This window comes from Panthera leo, chromosome E2 (genome assembly GCF_018350215.1).
Source record: "Panthera leo isolate Ple1 chromosome E2, P.leo_Ple1_pat1.1, whole genome shotgun sequence".
NCBI classification, from domain to species: Eukaryota; Metazoa; Chordata; class Mammalia; order Carnivora; family Felidae; genus Panthera; species Panthera leo.
Window position 1 is genome coordinate 2,251,530 of NC_056693.1, and position 19,940 is coordinate 2,271,469.

Below are 19,940 nucleotides of genomic sequence, written 5' to 3' on the forward strand. Positions count from 1 at the left end.
TCAACAGCACTTTTTAGAAGGGCTATGTCCTTCATAATATGTATATGTTTAAAGATCTCCCAACCCGTCATGTTCCTTTTAACTTAGCATAGTGTCTTGTACCATGGAAAAGCTCTAAGTCTTTTATGTGCTCCTTTCTGTCACCCTCTTTTCATGACTTCTGGACTCTGTATCCACCTTACCAAGTCTCCCTGAACTCAAAGGGTTACGAATATTCTATAGTCCCTTCTAAAATCTTAATATTGTGTTTCCTATTACATCTTTAATCCATATTCAGTGAACTTCTCTGTAAGGAGTAAAATGTGGATTTGACTTTACTTCCAGTTGGATAACTAACTGCCAAACACCATCTATAATAATCCATCTCCCCCAGCGATGTATCAAAAATATTGCTTTTGCAGGGCGCCTGGCTGACTCCTTTGGAGGAGCACGTGACTCTTGATCTCGGGGTCCCCCACACTGGGTGTAGAGATAACTTAAAAATAAACAGAAACTTAAAACAATACTACTTTTGCAACAAACTGAATTCATGGGTATATGAGCTTTTCCAAAAGTTTCCTGTGATGCTGGCCTATTTACCACGGTGCATGATTTTCGGAACAAAACTGTCAATGTAAAAAATATCCTAGTAATCATGACTGGAATTGAGTGAATGTAGACATCTTTACAATATTGAAACTTCCATCTAGAAACATGTATGGATCTCCATTTATTCAGAACCTCTGGTCTCCTTCAGTTGAAATTAATAATTTCCTTTCTAGGGGTGCCTGGGTGGCACAGTCAGTGAAGCATCCAACTTCATGACTCAGGTTATGATCTCACAGCTCGTGAGTTCAAGCCCCACATAGGGCTCTGTGCTGACAGCTCAGAGCCTGGAGCCTGCTTTGGGTTCTGGGTCTCCCTCGCTCTCTGCTCCTCCCCTGCTCTTTCTCTCTCTCTCTCAAAAATAAACATTAAAAATTTTTTTTACAAAAATAAAAAAATAATTTCTTTTCTATACAGAACCATAAGTAAACTAATCTATCATTTCATTTTTAAAAAAATTTTTTTTAACGTTTATTTATTTTTGAGACGGAGAGAGACAGAGCATGAACAGGGGAGGAGCAGAGAGAGAGGGAGACACAGAATCCGAAACAGGCTCCAGGCTCTGAGCTGTCAGCACAGAGCCCGACGCGGGGCTCGAACCCACAGACCGTGAGATCATGACCTGAGCCGAAGTCGGACGCTCAACCGACCAAGCCACCCAGGCACCCCTACGCCCCTATCATTTCATTTTTGAGGGGAGCTGATATCAGAATTGAACTAGCCTCATGAAAGAAGGATTCCAAACACTTCAAAGTATTGCATTTTAAATATTTTTTCTATACTCTACAACAGTTTAATTAGTGATTCCTTGAAAGTTTGGAATTAATCTGTGAACCCAGGTATCTTAAAATAGGCTAGATTATTCAAGGTCTCTACTGTTTAAGTTTTCAATATTAAGGAATTTTTCTTTTTTTCCTTGATTAAACATAGTCATACTTCTTACCAGGGAATTCTAATTCTTTTGTTTCAGTATTAGCCAGAGCTCTAGACACTTCCTAAAACATATTCTATGTATCAGGTCACACTGAATTTCTGCAGCAACAAAGAATACAGATTCGGAGGCACAAGAAATCCACTATGCTATTCTGTTAGGACATTGAACTTTAAAAACACTACGTGCTGGGGCGCCTGGGTGGCTCGGTTGGTTAAGCGTCCGACTTCGGCTCAGGTCATGATCTCACAGTCCGTGAGTTCGAGCCCCGCGTCGGGCTCTGTGCTGACTGCTCAGAGCCTGGAGCCTGTTTCAGATTCTGTGTCTCCCTCTCTCTCTGCCCCTCCCCTGTTCATGCTCTGTCTCTCTCTGTCTCAAAAATAAATAAAAGTTAAAAAAAAAAATTAAAAAAAAAACACTACGTGCTAATCCTCATTATCCACCTTAAGATATAGTTTCAGTTCCAAAATTATCATAATCTCCTAGTACTGATATACTGCTTTCCAGAGTTCACTGTTTAAAAATTATTTTAAGCAGACTCTAAATGACACCGCCTTAACATTTACCAAGTACTACTTGCTCTGGGTCAGGCACTATGCTAAGCACTTTATACGCATCGAATAGTTTACATTTTCATAACCAGGGTTTTAAGAGGAGGGTCGTTTAATTACATTTACATTTTTAAAAGACCACCATGGCAATATTGTAAAGGATGAACTTGAAGGGAATAAAACAGAATGGAAGACTAGTTTTTATACCGGAATAGTCCACGTGAAATGACTGTGTTTTGGACTAGGGCAATGAGAACTAAAAGTGGATGAATTCCAAAAATATCTAGCAGATATATCCACAGGGCTTGGTGAGATCTGGGGTGGGGAAGAGCTGCATGGCTGAAAGGACTCTGCAGCATGAACTTTCTGATGATGAGTAAGGTGTGCACTTTGTCTGAAGACCTTCCCACATTCCTTACATTCATAAGACCTCTCTCCAGTATGAATTCTTCTGTGTAGATTAAGGTGTCCAATCTGGCTGAAGGTTTTCCCACATTCCTGACATTCATACGGTTTTTCTCCAGAATGGATTCTCTGATGAACAGTAAGAGATTGGCGATGGCTGAAGGCTTTACCACAAACACTACATTCATAAGGTTTCTCCCCAGTATGACATCTTTGATGACAAATAAGGGAGGATTTTGTTCTAAATGCCTTCTCACATTCAACACATTCATAGGGCCTTTGGCCCGTATGGAGTCTCCGATGCTGAGAACGGGATGAGCTGTCACTAAAAGCCTTTCCACATTCACTACATATATAGGGTTTCTCTCCAGTATGAACTCTCTGATGTTGAATAAGGCGGGTAGTCTGGCTGAAGGCTTTGCCACATTCCTTACATTCATAAGGTTTCTCTCCTGTGTGAATTTTATGATGTTGGGCAAGGTGTGCCCTCTGGTTGAAAGCTTTGCCACATTCCTTACATTCATAAGGTTTCTCTCCAGTATGAATTCTCAGATGAGTAGCCAGCTGTGAACTAATGCTGAAAGCTTTTCCACATTCTTTACATTCATAAGGTTTTTCACCAGTATGAATTCTCAAGTGACTAGCAAGGTGTATACTCTGTCTAAAAGCTTTCCCACATTCCTTGCATTTATAAGGTTTCTCTCCAGAATGCACTCTTTGGTGTTGTGTGAGTGAGGCATGATGGCTGAAGGCTTTCCCACAGATGACACATTCATAAGGTTTCTCTCCTGTGTGAATTCTCTGATGGACGGTAAGGGATGAGCCATAACTGAAGGTTTTTCCACACACTTTACATTTGTAGGGCTTCTCTCCAGTATGAATTCTCCTATGCTGAATAAGGCCTATGTGATCACTGAAAGCCTTCCCACAGTCAATGCAATCAAAAGGCTTCTCCCCAGTGTGGTAGTACCTCCAGTGACGAATAAGGGACGTGTTCTGCCGGAAGGCCTTCTCACATTCAATACATTCATAAGGTCTTTTGCCGGTGTGACATCTCTGATGCCGGGCAAAGGATGAGCCGTCACTGAAGGCTTTCCCACATTCCTTACATTCATATGGCTTCTCCCCAGTATGAATTCTCTGGTGTTGAGCAAGGTGTGCAGGTTGGCTGAAGGCTTTTCTACATTCTGTACATTTATACGGTTTTTCTCCCGTGTGAATTCTTTGATGCTGAATAAGGTGCACATTTTGGCTGAAGGCTTTCCTACACTCTTTACATTCAAAGAGTTTCTCTCCAGTATGTATCCTATGATGTTGAACAAGGTGCTGACTCTGGTTGAAGGCTTTCCCACATTCTTTACATTCATATGGTTTTTCACCAGTATGAATTCTCTGATGAACGGTAAGGGAGGAGCTGTGGGTAAAGGTTTTCTCACATTCGTTACATTTAAAAAGTTTCTTTCCTGAATATGCTTTCTTGGGTTTTACTACCATGGAACTTTGAGAAAAGCTTTTTTTATCTGATTTATGGTTATAAACATTTTCCTCTACATTGTCTAGATGGACAAATTTGTTGGATTTGTTACATTTGTGATCTATTTCCTCAGTGAGGATTTTGTTATGAGTGATTACTTCTTGCCTGATAAATGTCTCTTGACTTACCAACTGCCTCTCAAAAAGATCTTCACATTTCCAGTTTTCGCTGAAAGTGGAATGCTCCAGTCCATAGCCTGTAATTCTCTCCATTAACACATCATCATACACGAAGTGCTTCAGAGATAATTCGTGTGTCTCATACATAGATTCCAAATCTGAAAGATACCAAATAAGCAAGTGTTTCCTTATTCATGGGATATAACAAAGGAAACATTTAATGAGGACAAGGTGATTCCAAAACAGTGAACCCCACAAAATGTGCTATGCACAGGAACATCAACTGAAAAATATGCAAGCAGATCTCAAGAGCTCAGGGAAACACAGAAAAGGTGATTAAGAAAATTAAATGAAGGTAATGGAGTCCTGGAGAAGTAGGCTACAATGACAATATTTTATTCTGCATTAACATGACTTACTGCAAATTAAATACCATTCCTGTATTCTTCCCCACTTCTAGTTGACTTGCATATACACGTAGGTTAATTTTGTTTAAATACCGGTATCATCACATAAGTACTGCTGATCAAAAATCTCTATAGATTCCCAGCGACTGACCACAAACACTTCATGCTTCATGACTTCCCTTGGGGTTTAGGGAAATTCCTAATCTTCTCATAACCATAAAATAGTGTTTGTGTGTACCATTGCTACATGGTTCAATAGTGAACTCTGCATTTCTCAGAGAGCCCTGAACTTGAGACTCCATATTAAGGCATTTTTCCATTCATCTACTCATTCTCACTTCTCAGGCCACATCTTAATGGGGTTAAGTCTTTTTTTTTTTTTAAAGTAGGTTTCATGCCCAGTGCAGAGCCCAATGCAAGGTTTGAACTCACGACCCTGAGATCAAGACTGGAGCAGAGATAAGGAGTTGGATGCTTAACCAACTGAGGCACCCAGGTGCCCCACCATAAGTATTTTTGAATAAACTAGTTTTATAATGACATGTAGGTGGGTATTGCTATTATTTAACATCTGTTCATTTTTGAGAGAGACAAAGAGTGAGCAGGGGAGGGGCAGAGAGAGAGGGAGACACCGAAACCAAAGCAGGCTCCAGGCTCTGAACTGTCAGGACAGAGCCCAATGTGGGGTTTGAACTCACAAATCACGAGATCATGACTTAGGCTGAAGTCAGATGCTTAACCGACTCAGCCACCCAGGCGCCCCTGGGTATTACTATTATTAATTCTTTTTACTGCCACTTAAAATAAGTTTCTTGCTTTGCAAGCTAGAATATAAGCTTCAGGGAAGGAATACATATGTTTTAAATACTGCTACTAAGCCGCTTAACATCTGTCACAGAAACTCAGGCATATAGAAGTTCTCAATAAATATACGAAGAAGAAATTTGTATTGAAGAGATGATACTAAGAGAAAACTTCAGGGGAAAGGTTGATATCAGGAAAGGGCAAAAGAGAAAGTGCTTTCCTTTCGTAACTTATCCATAGCAAATGACTGACTAATCCAACACTCCCTGAAGCAATTTTCTATGTGTCAAGCATTAGGGACACGAACATAATAAAATACAAGCTGTTCTTGAGTAGTATAGAAAGTGATGAGAAAGACAAGACCAGGGACACCTGGGTGGCTCAGTCAGTTAAGCATCTGACTTCAGCTCAGGTCATGATTTTGTGGTTGACTGAGTTCGAACTGTGCGTTGGGCTCTGTGCTGACAGCTCAGAGCCTAGAGCCTGGAGCCTGCTTTGGATTCTGTCTCCCTCTTTCTGCCCTTCCTTGCACTCAGTCTCTCTCTCTCTCTCTCTCTCTCTCTCAAAAAAATAAACCTAAAAAAAAAAAAAAAGAAAGGCAAGACCAATAAAGAAAGTAACTTGAGAAGAAATATGAAATATCAATATGAAATATCAAGAGCCCATGTGGTAAAAAGCAAAATTGGTATAAGAGTTCAGAGACAGAAGAGATCCAATCTGCTAACTCAGTTAAGAAGGACTTTACGGTATTAACAAGCTTCCTATCCCAGGTCACTACTGATATCAGGAATACTCAGGCTTTGGTAATTCTAGAATTGACACCTGAAGGTTCAATGAACCAATCATCTATGGTTTTTCCTCCATAAACAAATGAGGGGAGCAACAGTGGACAGAGAAACAGAAAACTGGAGACATCACTGATTCTTCCCAGGAAGGTAGTCTTCAACACCAACCTCCCATGGGGAGCCATGGCTGTCCCTTATCTTTTTGGCCTTTCTCAACACAGATGCTGAGGTATCTTGTTCACTTAATAATACTTAAATCTATACCATGACTCAATATCCCACCAAATTTATAGACTTCATCCCCTTTCCTTCTTTCTTCTTTTTTTAAAAAAATGTGTATTTATTTTGAGAGAAAAAAGAGAGAGAGAGAGACAGCATGAGAGACAGAGTCCCAAGCAGACTCTGCACTGTCAGCACACAGCCTGGTGCAGGGCTCAGTCTCATAAACCTTGAGATCATGACTTGAGCCAAAATGAAGAGCTGGACACTTAACCTACTGAGCCACCCAGGCACCCATGCCGCCCCCCCCCCCCCCACTGCCTTCTTCATCTATTCTTCACAAGGCCAATTATTACCTCTTATCCAGAAAGTTCCTCTATTTCCCTATTTAAAGCTGATAGTAGGTTCCCACACAACCAAAGTATAAAGTGTGTCTAAGCAGGGCTAATTTCTCTTCCAATATTTGGGTATTTGGAGGACCCTGGAAGTCTAGGATCCAAATCGTCGCAAGACGTGAAGATCAAATACTGTTAAAGAAGTGAAGGGAGAATCTCATAAAGGTGTTAACTTCCGTGTATGATCTGAACATTCCCTTGTCTTTGTGAACTGTCAGTTCAGTGGGGGAGGCAGAAAATAGGCATGTAAACCATAAACAGGTTAATTATAGGCTCTCCTGAGTGTTACAAAGAAAACAAAGAGTACCTTGGTAGAAAGTAATTGGGCTGGAATAAGGGAATGTTCATTATATAAGGTGGTTAGGGAAGGCCCCTGATGAGATGGTTTTTGAGCTCTGGTCTGATAGTCAAGCATGGACAGAGAGCCAAGAGAAGAGCATTCTAGGCAGAGAAAACAGGAAATCCAAAAGTCTGAATCAGTAAAGAGCGTGGAAAGTTCTGAAAAGGTGCTAATGGGTAAGAGCAGTGCTTCTCAACTGTACCGTCAGGCACTTATTGACATTTGTAAGACACACAGAGGCCAAAGGATGATACTGCCTGTGACCCAGAAGCAAGCAAACTGGGAACTCAGACTGTCTCTGCTTCACCTGGTCTCTCAAGGCTTAGAGATTCGGTATGCTGGCATACCTTTAATGCACTTGAAGAACATCTGGGCACCTCACCTCATTTAGAAAGCTTTGCACTAATATATAGTGAAAAAGCTAAAAAGTGTTAGAGGATAAAGTCAGAGAAGTAGGATGGAGCTGGTTACACAAGGGCTGGTAGGGGCTGGTCTTTCCCATTTGTGACAAGAAGGCAAAGAAAGATTGAAAGGAGTAGCATATGTTCTGATATTTAAGCAGACCTAATTTGGGAGTTAAGTAAGGTTTAAGAAACAGAGAAGCTTGTATAAGTCACATGGCAAAAGGAAGGAGGGGATGCGAAAGAGCTGGGGAGAGATTTCTGCAAAATGAGTCAGCTTATTAGAAGAGATACCTCCAAGTGGAAGAGAAGATGTTTGGGGAGCCCAGGCTACATAGTGAAGTTTCTGTTTTCTCCTCAGGCTTGGAAGGCTTGAGAAGAATTTCTAAGAAGCAGATGAAAGGAAAAAGTACCACCTTGGAAAACAGCTGAGCCATTACCTAGAAAAGATACCCCTACCGGGTTCTCCCACACTCACCTGGGCTTTCTGTCATCTCATTCTTTTTCTCCCAAGGCTCTCCCCCTTGCTCCAATGAGGAGATCACATATGGCTTAGAGAGGCAAAGTCCTGCATACAGAAAAAAGAAGACATGAAAATTGGCCATGGTTTGGGTATTTCAGAACTATAAGCCAGTTTCTTAATACTGATGGAAGAAGACAGCACAAATGACTAGATGAAGGAGTAAAACACATTTTAAAGACAGAATACATAAAGCTTCTGGCATAGTCTAGTGGGACTGCCAACAGTCAACTCTATAAAAGTTAAACAATTTTTAAGGGGCTGAGGGAAGAAATGCTACCCAGCATTTTCACAGGATCATCAGACACCCAATAAGTGATGTACTATAAAGAGCCTCTAGAGACAGAGTTTGGAGTCTGAGTCAAGTTAACTGCTTTTAAAAAACAACACAAAACTCTTCAGAAGAATATAACAGAACCTACAGTCTCTATAATGTGTTATTTATAGTGTTTGAGATAAAATCCATAATTACTAGATGTAAGTAGAAAGAGGACACAGTGAATCACACTCAGAAAAATAAACAATTAATGAAGACCTAAGCAGTGGTAACACAGATGTTGAAATTAGTAGACCAGGATTTAAAAACCACTGTTTTATCTATACCCAAAAAATGTAAAGGAAAATATGCTCAGAATTTCTCAGCAGAGAAACAGAAATTATAAAAAAAGTACCTAGTGGAAAGTTGAGAATTGAAAAATATGCTATCTGAAATTTAACAATCCATTACATTGGCTTAACAAGACATTGAAGAAGATACACAAAGAGTCAATAAACTTGAAGTCAATATAAATTATCTAATCTAATCTGACATACAAACAAGAAAAGACTTCAAATAATGAACAGATCTTCAGTCACCTAGGGCATAATATAAAAGGTCTAACATATTTGTAATTCAAATACCAGAAGACAACAGAAAAAAATTATTTGAAGAAAGCAAGTCAACAATTACTCAAATTTGCTAAAAGATATACATTTAGTTTCAAGAAGCTTGGTGAACCACAAGCCAGGATAAAGGAGGCCTTTTAGAGAACACAAAGCTAGTCTAGGGGCGCCTGGGTGACTCAGTTGGCTAAGTGTCCGACTTCGGCTCAGGTCGTGATCCCACGGTCCATGAGTTCAAGCCCCGCGTTGGGCTCTGTGCTGACAGCTCAGAGCCTGGAGCCTGCTTTGGATTCTGTGTCTCCCTCTCTCTCTCTGCCCCTCCCTCGCTTGTGCTTTGTCTCTGTCTCTCTCTCAAAAGTAAATAAGCGTTAAAAACTTAAATAAAAAAAAAAAAAGAGAGAGAGAGAGAAAGCTAGTCTAGACAATGAGGTGGCCCCAGAGCTGGGAAGGATTCAAGTAAGTTTCCCTAAGAATATCTGAAGCCACTTTCATAGTTTGTGTCTCACCAGTTTGACTTATTGCCAGTTTATAAAAACATAGTTTTTAAAAATCCATATTCTAAATTTATAATAATTAGCTATATTCTTGGTGAACCTCATTACTCTCAAGTGGGAATAACAACAGTACAGTAGGAGAGAAGAAATAAGGCAGCACAGGAGACCAGTGAAAAGTCACATCGTGCACTGTTTCCAAATGACTAAAGGGCACACTCATGGACTATGTGATACATATCAAATTCACTGACTTAATCTGAAATTTTCATTAATCCCTGAATGTCCTCTGTTTCTTAGATTTCAATATACCTACACACAGTTAAAAAATTTTTTTAATAATAAGTACAAATGTAAAGAGTCCCTAATGTAATTCTAAATTATGAAGAAGGAAAAATACTCTTACCCAGTGATACCAGGTTCCGATAGTTCTCCAACATCATATTCTTGTACAAACTTCTCTGAGCAGGGTTCAGCCATTCCCATTCCTCCTGAGAAAAGTCTATTGCTACATCCTTGAATGTCACCAAGTCCTGAAATAACACAAATACAATTTTTTAATGTTTATTTATTTTGAAAGGAGGGGGAGGGGCAAAGACAGAGAGAGAAAGAACCCCAAGCAGGCTCTGCACTATTGATGCGGGGTTTGATCTCACCAACCGCGAGATCATGACCTGAGCCAAAATCAAGAGTCAGATGCTTAAGCGACTGGGCCACCCAGGCGTCCTGATACAAATACATTCTTGATTAACTGATGCTCATTTTCATGCATAAATACAAGTTGAAGTTTTAAATTGTTCCTATTTTATGTGAGCAATGGCCCTTGGGGGAGAAAGAAAAATTAAACCATCATAACATGAAGCTCCAACCTAAAATAGTAGTTACTGAAGTGATAAATTGCACTGTATAAAAGGATGCTAACCCATTTCTCGGCATAGCGAAAACGGATAAGTGGCCACAGGGCACTAAATAAGAGTCTCAAGGAATGACTACATCTGTGGTTGAAACTTTAAAAACAACAAAAAAGGAATATCTAAGTTGATATTTTACAAATGGTACTTAATGGGACCCTAATGTTTCAGAAGGGAAGGAGCATTGAACTGAAATTCAAGGCCTGATTTTATTTTTTCTTATGCAATAAAAATAATGAATATAATCAGAATGCAATTTTCTCATGCTATGTCATTAAGAACTAGCATGACATGCCATACCAGAGTAAATCGGGTAGTAATATGAGATCGCCCAACATAAGACTACAACACATCCAATTTGTACACTGAGTCTGAGTACAATAAACCTATATACTTAGCCAATATCAAAACGAAATCAGATAAATATAATTTTTCGTTTCTTAAAGAGTAAAATGCGTTGAGAAAAAATTAACGTCCAGTTACAATCACCAGCAGGCTCTAAGGAATTTTTAAAAATATTATGGGCATTTTTCATCTTCAAATTTATTTCCATTAAAAATAAAAATCTTTGGGGCGTCTGGGTGGCTCAGTCAGTTGAGCGTCCGACTTTGGCTCAGGTCATGATCTTGAAGTTCATGAGTTCAAGCCCCTCATCGGGCTCTGTGCTTGACAGCTCAGACCCTGGAGCCTGCTTCGGATTCTGTGTCTCCCTCTCTCTGCCCCTTCCCCGCTCATGCTCTATCTCTCTCTGCCTCTCAAAGATGAATAAACGTTAAAAAAAATTTTAGAAAGGAAATAAAAATCTTCATGTTCAATGCCTGATTTGCAAAGTTACCAAAGACACTGGCAACTGACTATATACAGAGCTATGCACAGAACATTTTAATTCACTTTTTGACAGTAAACACTTAAAGAAAGGTATGATACAAAGATATTCAATGTATGGGACTTCAGAAGATATACACACCGTTGAGAAAATGTTCAATATATTTTTCACATAAAGGTATTAACATTTTGTTGTTGTTGTTATTTTATTTTCAAGTAATCTCTATACCCAACCTGGGACTCGAATTCATGACCCAGAGATCAAGAGTCACATGCTCTTCCAACTGAGCCAGCCAGGTGCTCCAGTATTAACAATTTAAGATTCACCGTGAGCTACTGGTTTTCCTGAATTCTGGTTTGCACCTTCTAGTTAGCTGAGGCTACCATTTTGGCTGATACCTATCATTTCACATGTTTCTATAAAATCAAATTCACTCACATGAATTTATCAATGCAAGCAAAAAGTGGTCACATTTTTTCCACTATTTGGTACAATTTGGTCACTAGAAAGGAAATGGGTGTTTGGGTTATTCCCCAGAAGAATAAATTGGATTGCTATGATCCTGGTACTCCTGGTTAATTATTTTCCCAATGTTTATATGGATATCTTTACATATACATATGTCCAGCACTTAATTTTTTACTGATTATCTTATATTCAATGAAATTCTAATTTACAGTATTTGAAGAGCCTGTAATTTTTTTTAAAGAAGAAACACATTTATTGCAAGGTATCCAATAATATATGGGATTTCCAGAAGGACTAAAGAATGAGGTTTGCCTGCTACAAAGAAGGAGAAAAGCCCAATTAGACCAAGATGGTATTTTTCCAAAATCCCATTCTCCAGTGTCACCCACAGCTAAGCATATAACATGCTAGGATTAGACCAGCAGGAACTTCAGCCAGTGCTGCCCCAGAACAACCAAATCCCCTGCCAATACCGGCCATATCTGCCAATACGTGCCAACATGTTGGCTATAAAATCCTATTTCCCTGAACTTAACCACTGCTTCCTGTTGCTGGCTTCTGCCTTCCATATATCACACTGGAAGCCTCTGCCTGGCATATATAAGTCATATATAGAATGGTATTTGCAAAGAAGCCTGGGTAATGCAGTTTTTAGCTTTCTGGTATACCGCAATATACAGTAAAGAAAAATTGGCCATATACTAGGCCAACAAAAGCCTTCACAAATTTGAAACTCCAAAATTTTCAGGCTATTCTCTGGTCAGGATTCAGAGCACTTCAAAACTATGAAAAGATGAATTTAAAACCTTATCTATTTGAAAATCTACAAGTAACCAACAGACAGTAATAAAATTAAGCTACTAAAACAGGTAACAAACATTAGAGAGGACACGGAACACTGGGAGCCCTCACACACTGCTGCTGAGGCTGCAGAGTGGCACAGCCACTTTGAAAAAGTTTAACATTTAAGAATTCAAATATGAATTTACCATATGACCCAGAAATTGTACTCCCAGATTAATCTGCCCATGAAAAACGAAAACCTATGTCCAAATAAAGACCTGCATGTTTCACTATTTAATGTATACAAATTCTTTTTCCCCTTCTAGAATGGAGGTTCCGCAGGGACACAGTCTTTGTTGTTTCTTGCTGCACTGCCAGAATCTGAAAGACTATCTCACATGGACAAGGTCAAAAGTATTTGCGGGGCTGCCTAGGTGGCTCAGTCAGTTGAGCGTCTGACTTAGGCTCAGGTGATGATCTCCCAGTTCGTGGGTTCGAGCCCCATGTCGGGCTCTGTGCTGGCAGCTCAGAGCCTGGAGCCTGCTTCGGATTCTGTGTCTCCCTCTCTCTCTGCCCCTTCCCCACTCAGGCTCTGTCTCTCTCTGTCTCTCAAAAATGAATAAACATTAAAAAAAAATTTTTTTAAGTATTTGCTAAATAACTCTAAAGTAACCAGTTTTGAAAAACTGCATGATTCTAATATTTGCTAGAAAAATAAACTTCTAATAGTCAAGAGGCACACCTGGTGGCTCAGTCATTTAAGTGTGTGACTCTTGATTTCAGCTTAGGTCATGATCTTACGGTTTGTGAGCTTGAGCCCTGTGTCAGGTTCTGTGCTGACAGCACGGAGCCTTCTTGGGATTCTCTCCCCCTCACCCTCAAAATAAATGAATAAACTTAAAAATAAATAACAGTCAAGAGAATTCTGGAGAAGAGGAGTAATGGGAAGAGGATTAGCCCTTCCACATTATAAAATACCATAAATGCCCAAAGACAAGGCAAAGATTTCCCCAAACATGCTTTATACCATAAATTATTTCCACAATCTCCAATATTAGGATACCCAGTGAGATTTTATTCAGACTTCCCAAGCAGAAGTAGCTTGATAAAATGCTCACAGCTGACAAGTTAAGGACTCAAGACTGACATGTGAGGAGAAACAACAATAAATGCTAATCTAGACTGCTCACAGGTTACTATAATCTGCCAAGCATAGGTTCTGGTAAACATCCCACGGCTTTTGGTTGAGAGCCCAAAGGAAGGACTACACCCCAGAATCGATGGTGAGCCAGAAATAACACAGCTTTCAGAAGGACTGAGCCCCTGCCTCTCAGCATTTCAGCTCCCGCCTAGACTGAGTTGTGCTTAGCAGAGCTGTGTACCTGAAGCAAAAGTGAACCATCCCCGCCACGGAGAAGTGGCTCACTGTAGGACTCGTGTGGAAGGATACAGGATAACCTAGATATGCAGCGTCCAAGTCAGTGTTCAGCACACAAAAAATACCCCGCAACGACAGGGTGTGTCACCAGGACACAGGAGTCGCTAAAAGAGCTCCTAATGCCAAAGCTAGAATGATGTGAACGACAAAATAAAGTAGTATTGGATTACAACCTATGGTACAAAATAAATATGCGTGAGTCTACGCTGATACAAATAAGTGACTGCATAAATAAGTAGAGGAGAACAGACAAATGTCTGATACAGAAGGGTTCCAAATCATTTACTCAGATGCTCCACTCTCGAGAGAGAACACAATTTCCTGCTTCTTTTTTTTTTTTTTTAAGTTTAGTTTTGAGAGAGAGAGACAGAGAGAGAGAGACACAGCATGAGCGGGGGTAGGGCAGACAGAGAGGGAGGCACAGAATCCGAAGCAGGCTCCAGGCTCTGAGCTGTTAGCACAGAGCCTGATGTGGAGCTCAAACTCACAGACCACAAGATCATGACCTTAGCCGAAGTCAAGAGCCAAAGTCAACAGCCGGACGTTTAACCGACTGAGCCTCCCAGGAGCCCCCATAACTTCCCACTCCTTAGCTGTGGGGTGCGCATAGTGACTTCCTTCTGAAGAGTACAGTATGAAAAAGTGGAACAAAGAGTAACCTTACATTGGGGAAACCTGACAAACACTACCTCTACCAAGTAATCAGGGACAGTAATTCATCACATTGATGGCGTAAACCTTTGATATATGATGAAAATGGAACTTTACCTCTGTGATCTTCCTTCAAAAAATATATTACTACAGTCTAATCATGCAAAAAACAGCAGATATGAGAGACATTCTACAAAATACCTGAGTACCCCTCAAAACTGACAAGGTCAATGAAAAGAAGGAAAGTATGAGAAACTATCACAGCTTTAGGAGATAGAACTACTAATGTAATGTGGTCTCCTGGGTAGCATCCTGGAACAGAAAAAAAATACATTAAATAAAAACAGAAAATCTGAACGAAGCATGAAGTTTAGTTAATAACAACATACCAATATTGGTTCATTATCTGTAACAAATGTACCATACTAACTAATGTAAGATGCTAGTAACAGGGGAAGCTGACTGTGGTGTTTGGATGCTCCTAGTACTGTCTTCGCATTTTTTCTGTTATAAAAAATAAAGTTTACTTTTAAAATCTATTTCCAAAAAGTGAACACTATCAAGAGGAAGATGTCAAAGCTTCAAATTATCTCTAAGATTTTTTAATATACAAAGTCTAGCACTTAACCCAAAATAATGACACACATGAGACAAAATCAAGAGGAAAAAAATATGAAAACAGAGGGGCGCCTGGGTGGCTCAGTCAGTTAGGTGGCCGACTTCGGCTCAGGTCATGATCTCACGGTCCGTGGGTTCGAGCCCCGCGTCAGGCTCTGTGCTGGCAGCTCAGAGCCTGGAGCCTGCTTCAGATTCTGTGTCTCCCTCTCTCTCTGCCCCTCCCCTGTTCGTGCTTTGTCTCTCTCTCAAAAATACATAAACGTCAAAAAAAATATGAAAACAGAAAGAAACTCACAGGAGATCCAAATGACAGAATTATCTGACAAGTATGGCAAAAGAATTAATATTTCTAAGGAATTAATACAAAAGATGTTGAACTTGGGCAGAAAATGGGGAATTACATTAAACAATCAAATAGACATTCTAAAACTAAAAATGCAATAATGGAAGCTTAGATTTGAAGATGGATTAACAGGAGATTGAAGAGTTGAAGACGCACGCCCTCCGGGAGTTAGTGCCCTCTGGGAAAACCGGGAACCAGGCCCTTCAAGACCACTGTGAATCAGGGAATTTTCAAAAGAAAAGAGGCATTATTAAATCCTAAAGAATAAGACTGCCTTCCTCGGATGAGAAAGGAAGTAACTAACCTGGGATATGGCTTTCACTAGTTCAACAGTCATCTCTGCCTTCCCTTCCTGGCTTCTCTCTTGGAGAACGGCAGTGTCCCAGAGGACAGGGCTGGAGGGACAGAAAGGGGAGTGAGAAGGTGAGGCCTGCTCTGCACTCTCAGAATCGTAAGCCTGAAAATTGTCTTCCTCTTCTTCCTCCCCGCTCTCTGTGATTCCTCCGCCCAAATAACCCGGAGATTCCAGGCACCCTGCGGCCACAGAGGACTGTCACTTACAAATGTCTCTCTTACGCTCAAGGCCCTAAATTTAATGTTTTTCCTAAAAGTTGCCTTCCTATTTTTTTGGCCTTATTTTTATAGGTAGAGGCAGACCTTTCCCTCGTTGTATCTCTGCTTCATGCTTTGACATGGTCTACAGTCTGAAAATCTGACTCCTAAATGCACCGGAGGCCCTCCACCCAAACCCCCACAGGCTTCGCCTGCCTCCCTCCATGGGACAATGGTCCCTTTAGCGTCCCATTCTGCCAGCTTCACTCTCACCTCCGCCTTCGGTCCCTTCGTGTGCCCTCCTTTTTGCACCCAGAACTGAGGGTGTCTCCTTCTCCGGTCAGTCACCCCACCTATTGCTTTTTACTGGAATTCTTGAACGGGGAGCAGGGAATTCTGGTCTAGGAGTGTCACCTGAGCAACACACAACACCAAATCCCAACACACATCAAGAAGGTCGTGCTCTCCACCTTCCCAGTAGTGTCCCCCTACACGTCAGTCACTCGGGGCCAGCTCTGAGCATACAGGGTGACGCCCCAACACGGACACGGGATCTCACCCACTTCCTGACCAGAGAGGACAGAATCCCAAGAACCCACATCCCAAGGAAGGCACCTCAAATGCGGTCACATACACCACGGTCCCAGAGAGGCCCTGCAAGCCTTCAGGGGACAATCGACGCTTCACGCGGTCTCCCCCCCTGCTCGCTTTGGTCTCACACACAACCACACCACTAGGTTTCCTCTCACACACAAACATGATGGTCTCTCCCACTCGAGGCTCGCTCGCGCACGTGCGCACACACACACACTCTCTCAGTGGACTCCTTCGAAGACTCCTGGGTTCCTGTCACATGCAGATACTGTTCAAGAACAAAATTCAACTGGGTGAAGTGTACATTTCTAATTGGCTCCTTTCATCAATTCCAGAACAGGCTACACCGCGTCCTGCAAGTGGAGGGGAGCTCCGACCGGTTGTACAAAACCGGTGTTTCAATGGGAAGGAGGTGGGGCAGGACTTGATCAGAAAAAAAGGGAAAGGGCTGTTTCAGGCGTGGGGGGAATGGCCGGGGGTCTCACACAGATGACCTCTTCTTCCTTTGTGGGACGGAGAGGGCCCATGCGACAGACTGCCTCATTGGTACCGTCCAGAAAATTCTTGACTGGCCAGTTAAAACTCCATTTCGGGTAGGCTGAACCTGCAATTAGGTTGGGTATTAACCGCCCATCTGGGGACTCCGCCTAAGTGGTGCCAACTTGGGCCCCGGGGCTTCCTTTTTAACACGACACAAACACACCCTGCTCTCTCCAGTTGTCACTGTGCCCCTCCCCCCCCCCCCCCCCCCCCGCATCTCACACACACTAAATACGGAATGCCCGCTCTCACACTCAGACACACACACACTCGTACCTCATAGGCCAAACACACATACTGCAGTCTCACACACTCACACCAACATGCTCTTGGCACCTCATGCTTTCTCTCACACACACACCTCCCACCATCTCGGGCAGCTCACACTCACACTTTCCACCATCTCGGGCAGCTCACACTCTCACACACACACACACACACACACACACACACACACACACACACACCTCCCACCGTCTCTGGCACCTCACACTCATCCCACTCAGCCTCTCCTCGAGGCTCGCACGAGAGCTCACTTTCCACACGCTCGCACCTCACTTGTCTCACACACCCGCCAGCATACCCCTGTAGCGCCGGCCTCGCGGGTCCCGTGGGCCCCGCGCGCGCGCACACCCCGCCCCCCGGCCTCTCTGCGTCCCGCACACGCCCCCGCCCCGCAGCCTCGGCCTCCGCGCACCCGCCTCGCGGGCCTCTGGGAAATGTAGTCGGCACGGGGGATGCTCCGCAGCGGCGTCCGGACTTAGGCTCTGCCGTCGCGGTCAGGGCGGCGCGCCCCGCCTGCCCGGCCCCCGGCCTCCGACTCCTGACCCGCCGGAACAGCCCACCGGTCTCCGCCCGGAAACCACCGGTCTCGGCCGAGGCGCCTCAGTGAGCAAACGCCCGGGCTCCGAGCGCGCAGGCGGCGAAACTCCCGAGGCTGGCGGGGCGAGGGGGCGGAGCCCGAGCAGCGGTGGAGGGGCGGGGCTTGGCGGAGGGGCGTGTCCTTCTACTCGGGGAGGAAGCAGAGCGCCGAGCGTACACGCCTCCTTCCAGCGCCTCCGTGCTCGGAGGGCGTGGCCCGGGGGTCAGGGCCCTGGCGGAGTTGGGCGGGAGAGTGCGCAGGCGCGCGGCGCGCGCTTTCCCCCTCCCCTCGCTTGGAGACCGGAAGCGTCCCTAGTTACCTGGTCACACGTGCTATCTTACCGCGTGGCAGCCGGCTCCCTGGCGCGTTCAGGGCAGCTTTGCTATGCGGCGCCTTGTCCGTGTGAGCGCGGGGTGGCTCCGGGCTTGGCCCGCGAGCCTGGCTCGTGGGGGCGTGGTTTTCTTCCTATGCTAAGTTTTGCCACGGAAGAACAGCGTCCGGGAACTCCGGCTGTGTCCTATCACCAGTGTGACGACGACGACGACAAATTAGTAAATGTCTCTCCTGCCAGGCGTGTCAGTCAGTATTCTTACTGTTCGGAAGCAGTCTCTGCAGCCAGACTGCCCCTGACAGTGGAAGCGGCCCCTGCAGTCGGGGGAGACTAAGAAAACTATAGGAGAAGTCATGCAGGGGGGACACAGCAGGGAAAAAACAGGCAAAATTCCCTGGCCTCTTCATTAAGATCTGACTTTTAAGTGAATGAGCAAAATAAATGGTATATGCAAATGAATTAGGAAAATAAATAGTATATCGAATGGTGGGAAAGGCTATGGAGAAACAGCAGGGAAGGGGGATAGAGAGTGGAGGAAATTAGACTGTTTACTGTGGAGAAAAGAGGAGTGAAAAAGGAGGGAAGGTATCATCCATAATCCCACAACTCAGAACTACTGCGAACACAATTAACATTTGTAGCTTGTAGCTTAAAACATATTTTCCTTTCACACCCCGGTTGAGATCTCTATACGTAAATAATTTAGAAAAATGGGACCGTAATGGTACATAATTCCGGTAACATTTTCCTCCATTATATGGTGAACACCTTTCTATATCACAAAGCATTCTTCTTTAGTCCATTTTTTTTAGTTCAATTTTTAATAATTGCAATGTTAGAGGTGCCTGGGTGGCTCAGTCGGTTAGGCATCTGACTTTGGCTCAGGTCATGATCTTGTGGTTGGAAGGTTCGAACACTGGATCAGGCTGTGTGCTGACAGCTCAGAGCCTGGAGCCTGCTTTGGATCCTCTCTCTCTCTCTCTCTCTCTCTCAAAAATAAACATTAAAAAATAAATAAAATAATTGCAATGTTAAAATTATTGATTGCCACAAATAATTTGAGAAAAGTGCTCAAAATCTTGAATACTAAGCAAATTCTTAGTATACTTCTAGCTCAAGTCTTGGCCAACTGACCCTCCTGTCAGTGTAGCGTGGATGCTTGATGAGTAAGTGTCATTCATTTCTGGGGTCAGAGATGCTCAGATTTGTGAGGATATATGAACCACAGAGAATTGCATACTGTTATTTGTTACTGGAGAACTACAGAAAGCATTAGGATGAGAAAACAATACATTCTACTACCCAACATCTTGGTCTACCCTCGAGAGATTCTGGCATCCAACTAACTGGACCAATTCTGCAGAAAAAAATATAAACTCTGCACAAAATAGGAAAAACAGTTACCTGAAAGCACCAGAGAGTTACCAAAGGAGGCAACAATTGAAAACATAATGACCACAATTTTCTCAATTTGATGAAAGCATAAAACTGCAGATTCAAAAAGTTGAGTGTGCTGGGGAATCCTGGGCAGAGAGGGGACTCAAAACTTTTACAGTTGGATTCAGAAGCCCTCGCATGTAGCCCCATGGCAGGAGGCAGTGCTGGGTGCTGAAAATGGGGAGGGGGGGGGGGGGGTGGGGGGGGGGGGGGGGGG

The 19,940-nt window shown here is 42.9% G+C and overlaps 1 protein-coding gene across 4 annotated transcripts; it reads right to left on the reverse strand.

Annotated features, from left to right (window-relative positions):
- Window positions 1–1,897: 1,897 nt before the first annotated feature.
- On the reverse strand, window positions 1,898–18,415 carry LOC122207619 (zinc finger protein 471-like). Of its 4 annotated transcripts, none has more exons than XM_042917692.1 (5): window positions 17,039–17,230; window positions 15,712–15,802; window positions 9,776–9,902; window positions 7,955–8,044; window positions 1,898–4,283 (listed from the first exon to the last, which is right to left on the reverse strand). In XM_042917692.1, the coding sequence occupies exons 1-5, from the start codon at window positions 17,095–17,097 to the stop codon at window positions 2,269–2,271; spliced, it is 2,382 nt and encodes a 793-aa protein (XP_042773626.1). In that variant the 5' UTR covers window positions 17,098–17,230; the 3' UTR covers window positions 1,898–2,268. The 4 variants fall into 4 exon arrangements, with proteins under 4 accessions (XP_042773626.1, XP_042773629.1, XP_042773630.1 ...); XM_042917695.1 differs by lacking the exon at window positions 17,039–17,230 and adding an exon at window positions 18,297–18,415 and having other exon boundaries at window positions 1,899–4,283; XM_042917696.1 differs by lacking the exon at window positions 17,039–17,230 and adding an exon at window positions 17,791–17,970 and having other exon boundaries at window positions 1,899–4,283.
- Between the last annotated feature and the right edge of the window lie 1,525 nt (window positions 18,416–19,940).

What these genes read in the sequence shown, in the direction of transcription:
- LOC122207619 (XM_042917692.1), bottom strand. Translation starts at nt 17,097, where the DNA reads ATGAGGCAGTCTGTCGCATGGGCCCTCTCCGTCCCACAAAGGAAGAAG. An exon ending in AGGAAGAAGAGGTCATCTGT is followed by an intron (nt 15,803 to 17,038) that starts GTGAGACCCCCG and finishes CTGTCCCTCCAG; the next exon opens with CCCTGTCCTCTGGGACACTG. An exon ending in TGAGATGACAGAAAGCCCAG is followed by an intron (nt 4,284 to 7,954) that starts GTGAGTGTGGGA and finishes GGTATCTTTCAG; the next exon opens with ATTTGGAATCTATGTATGAG.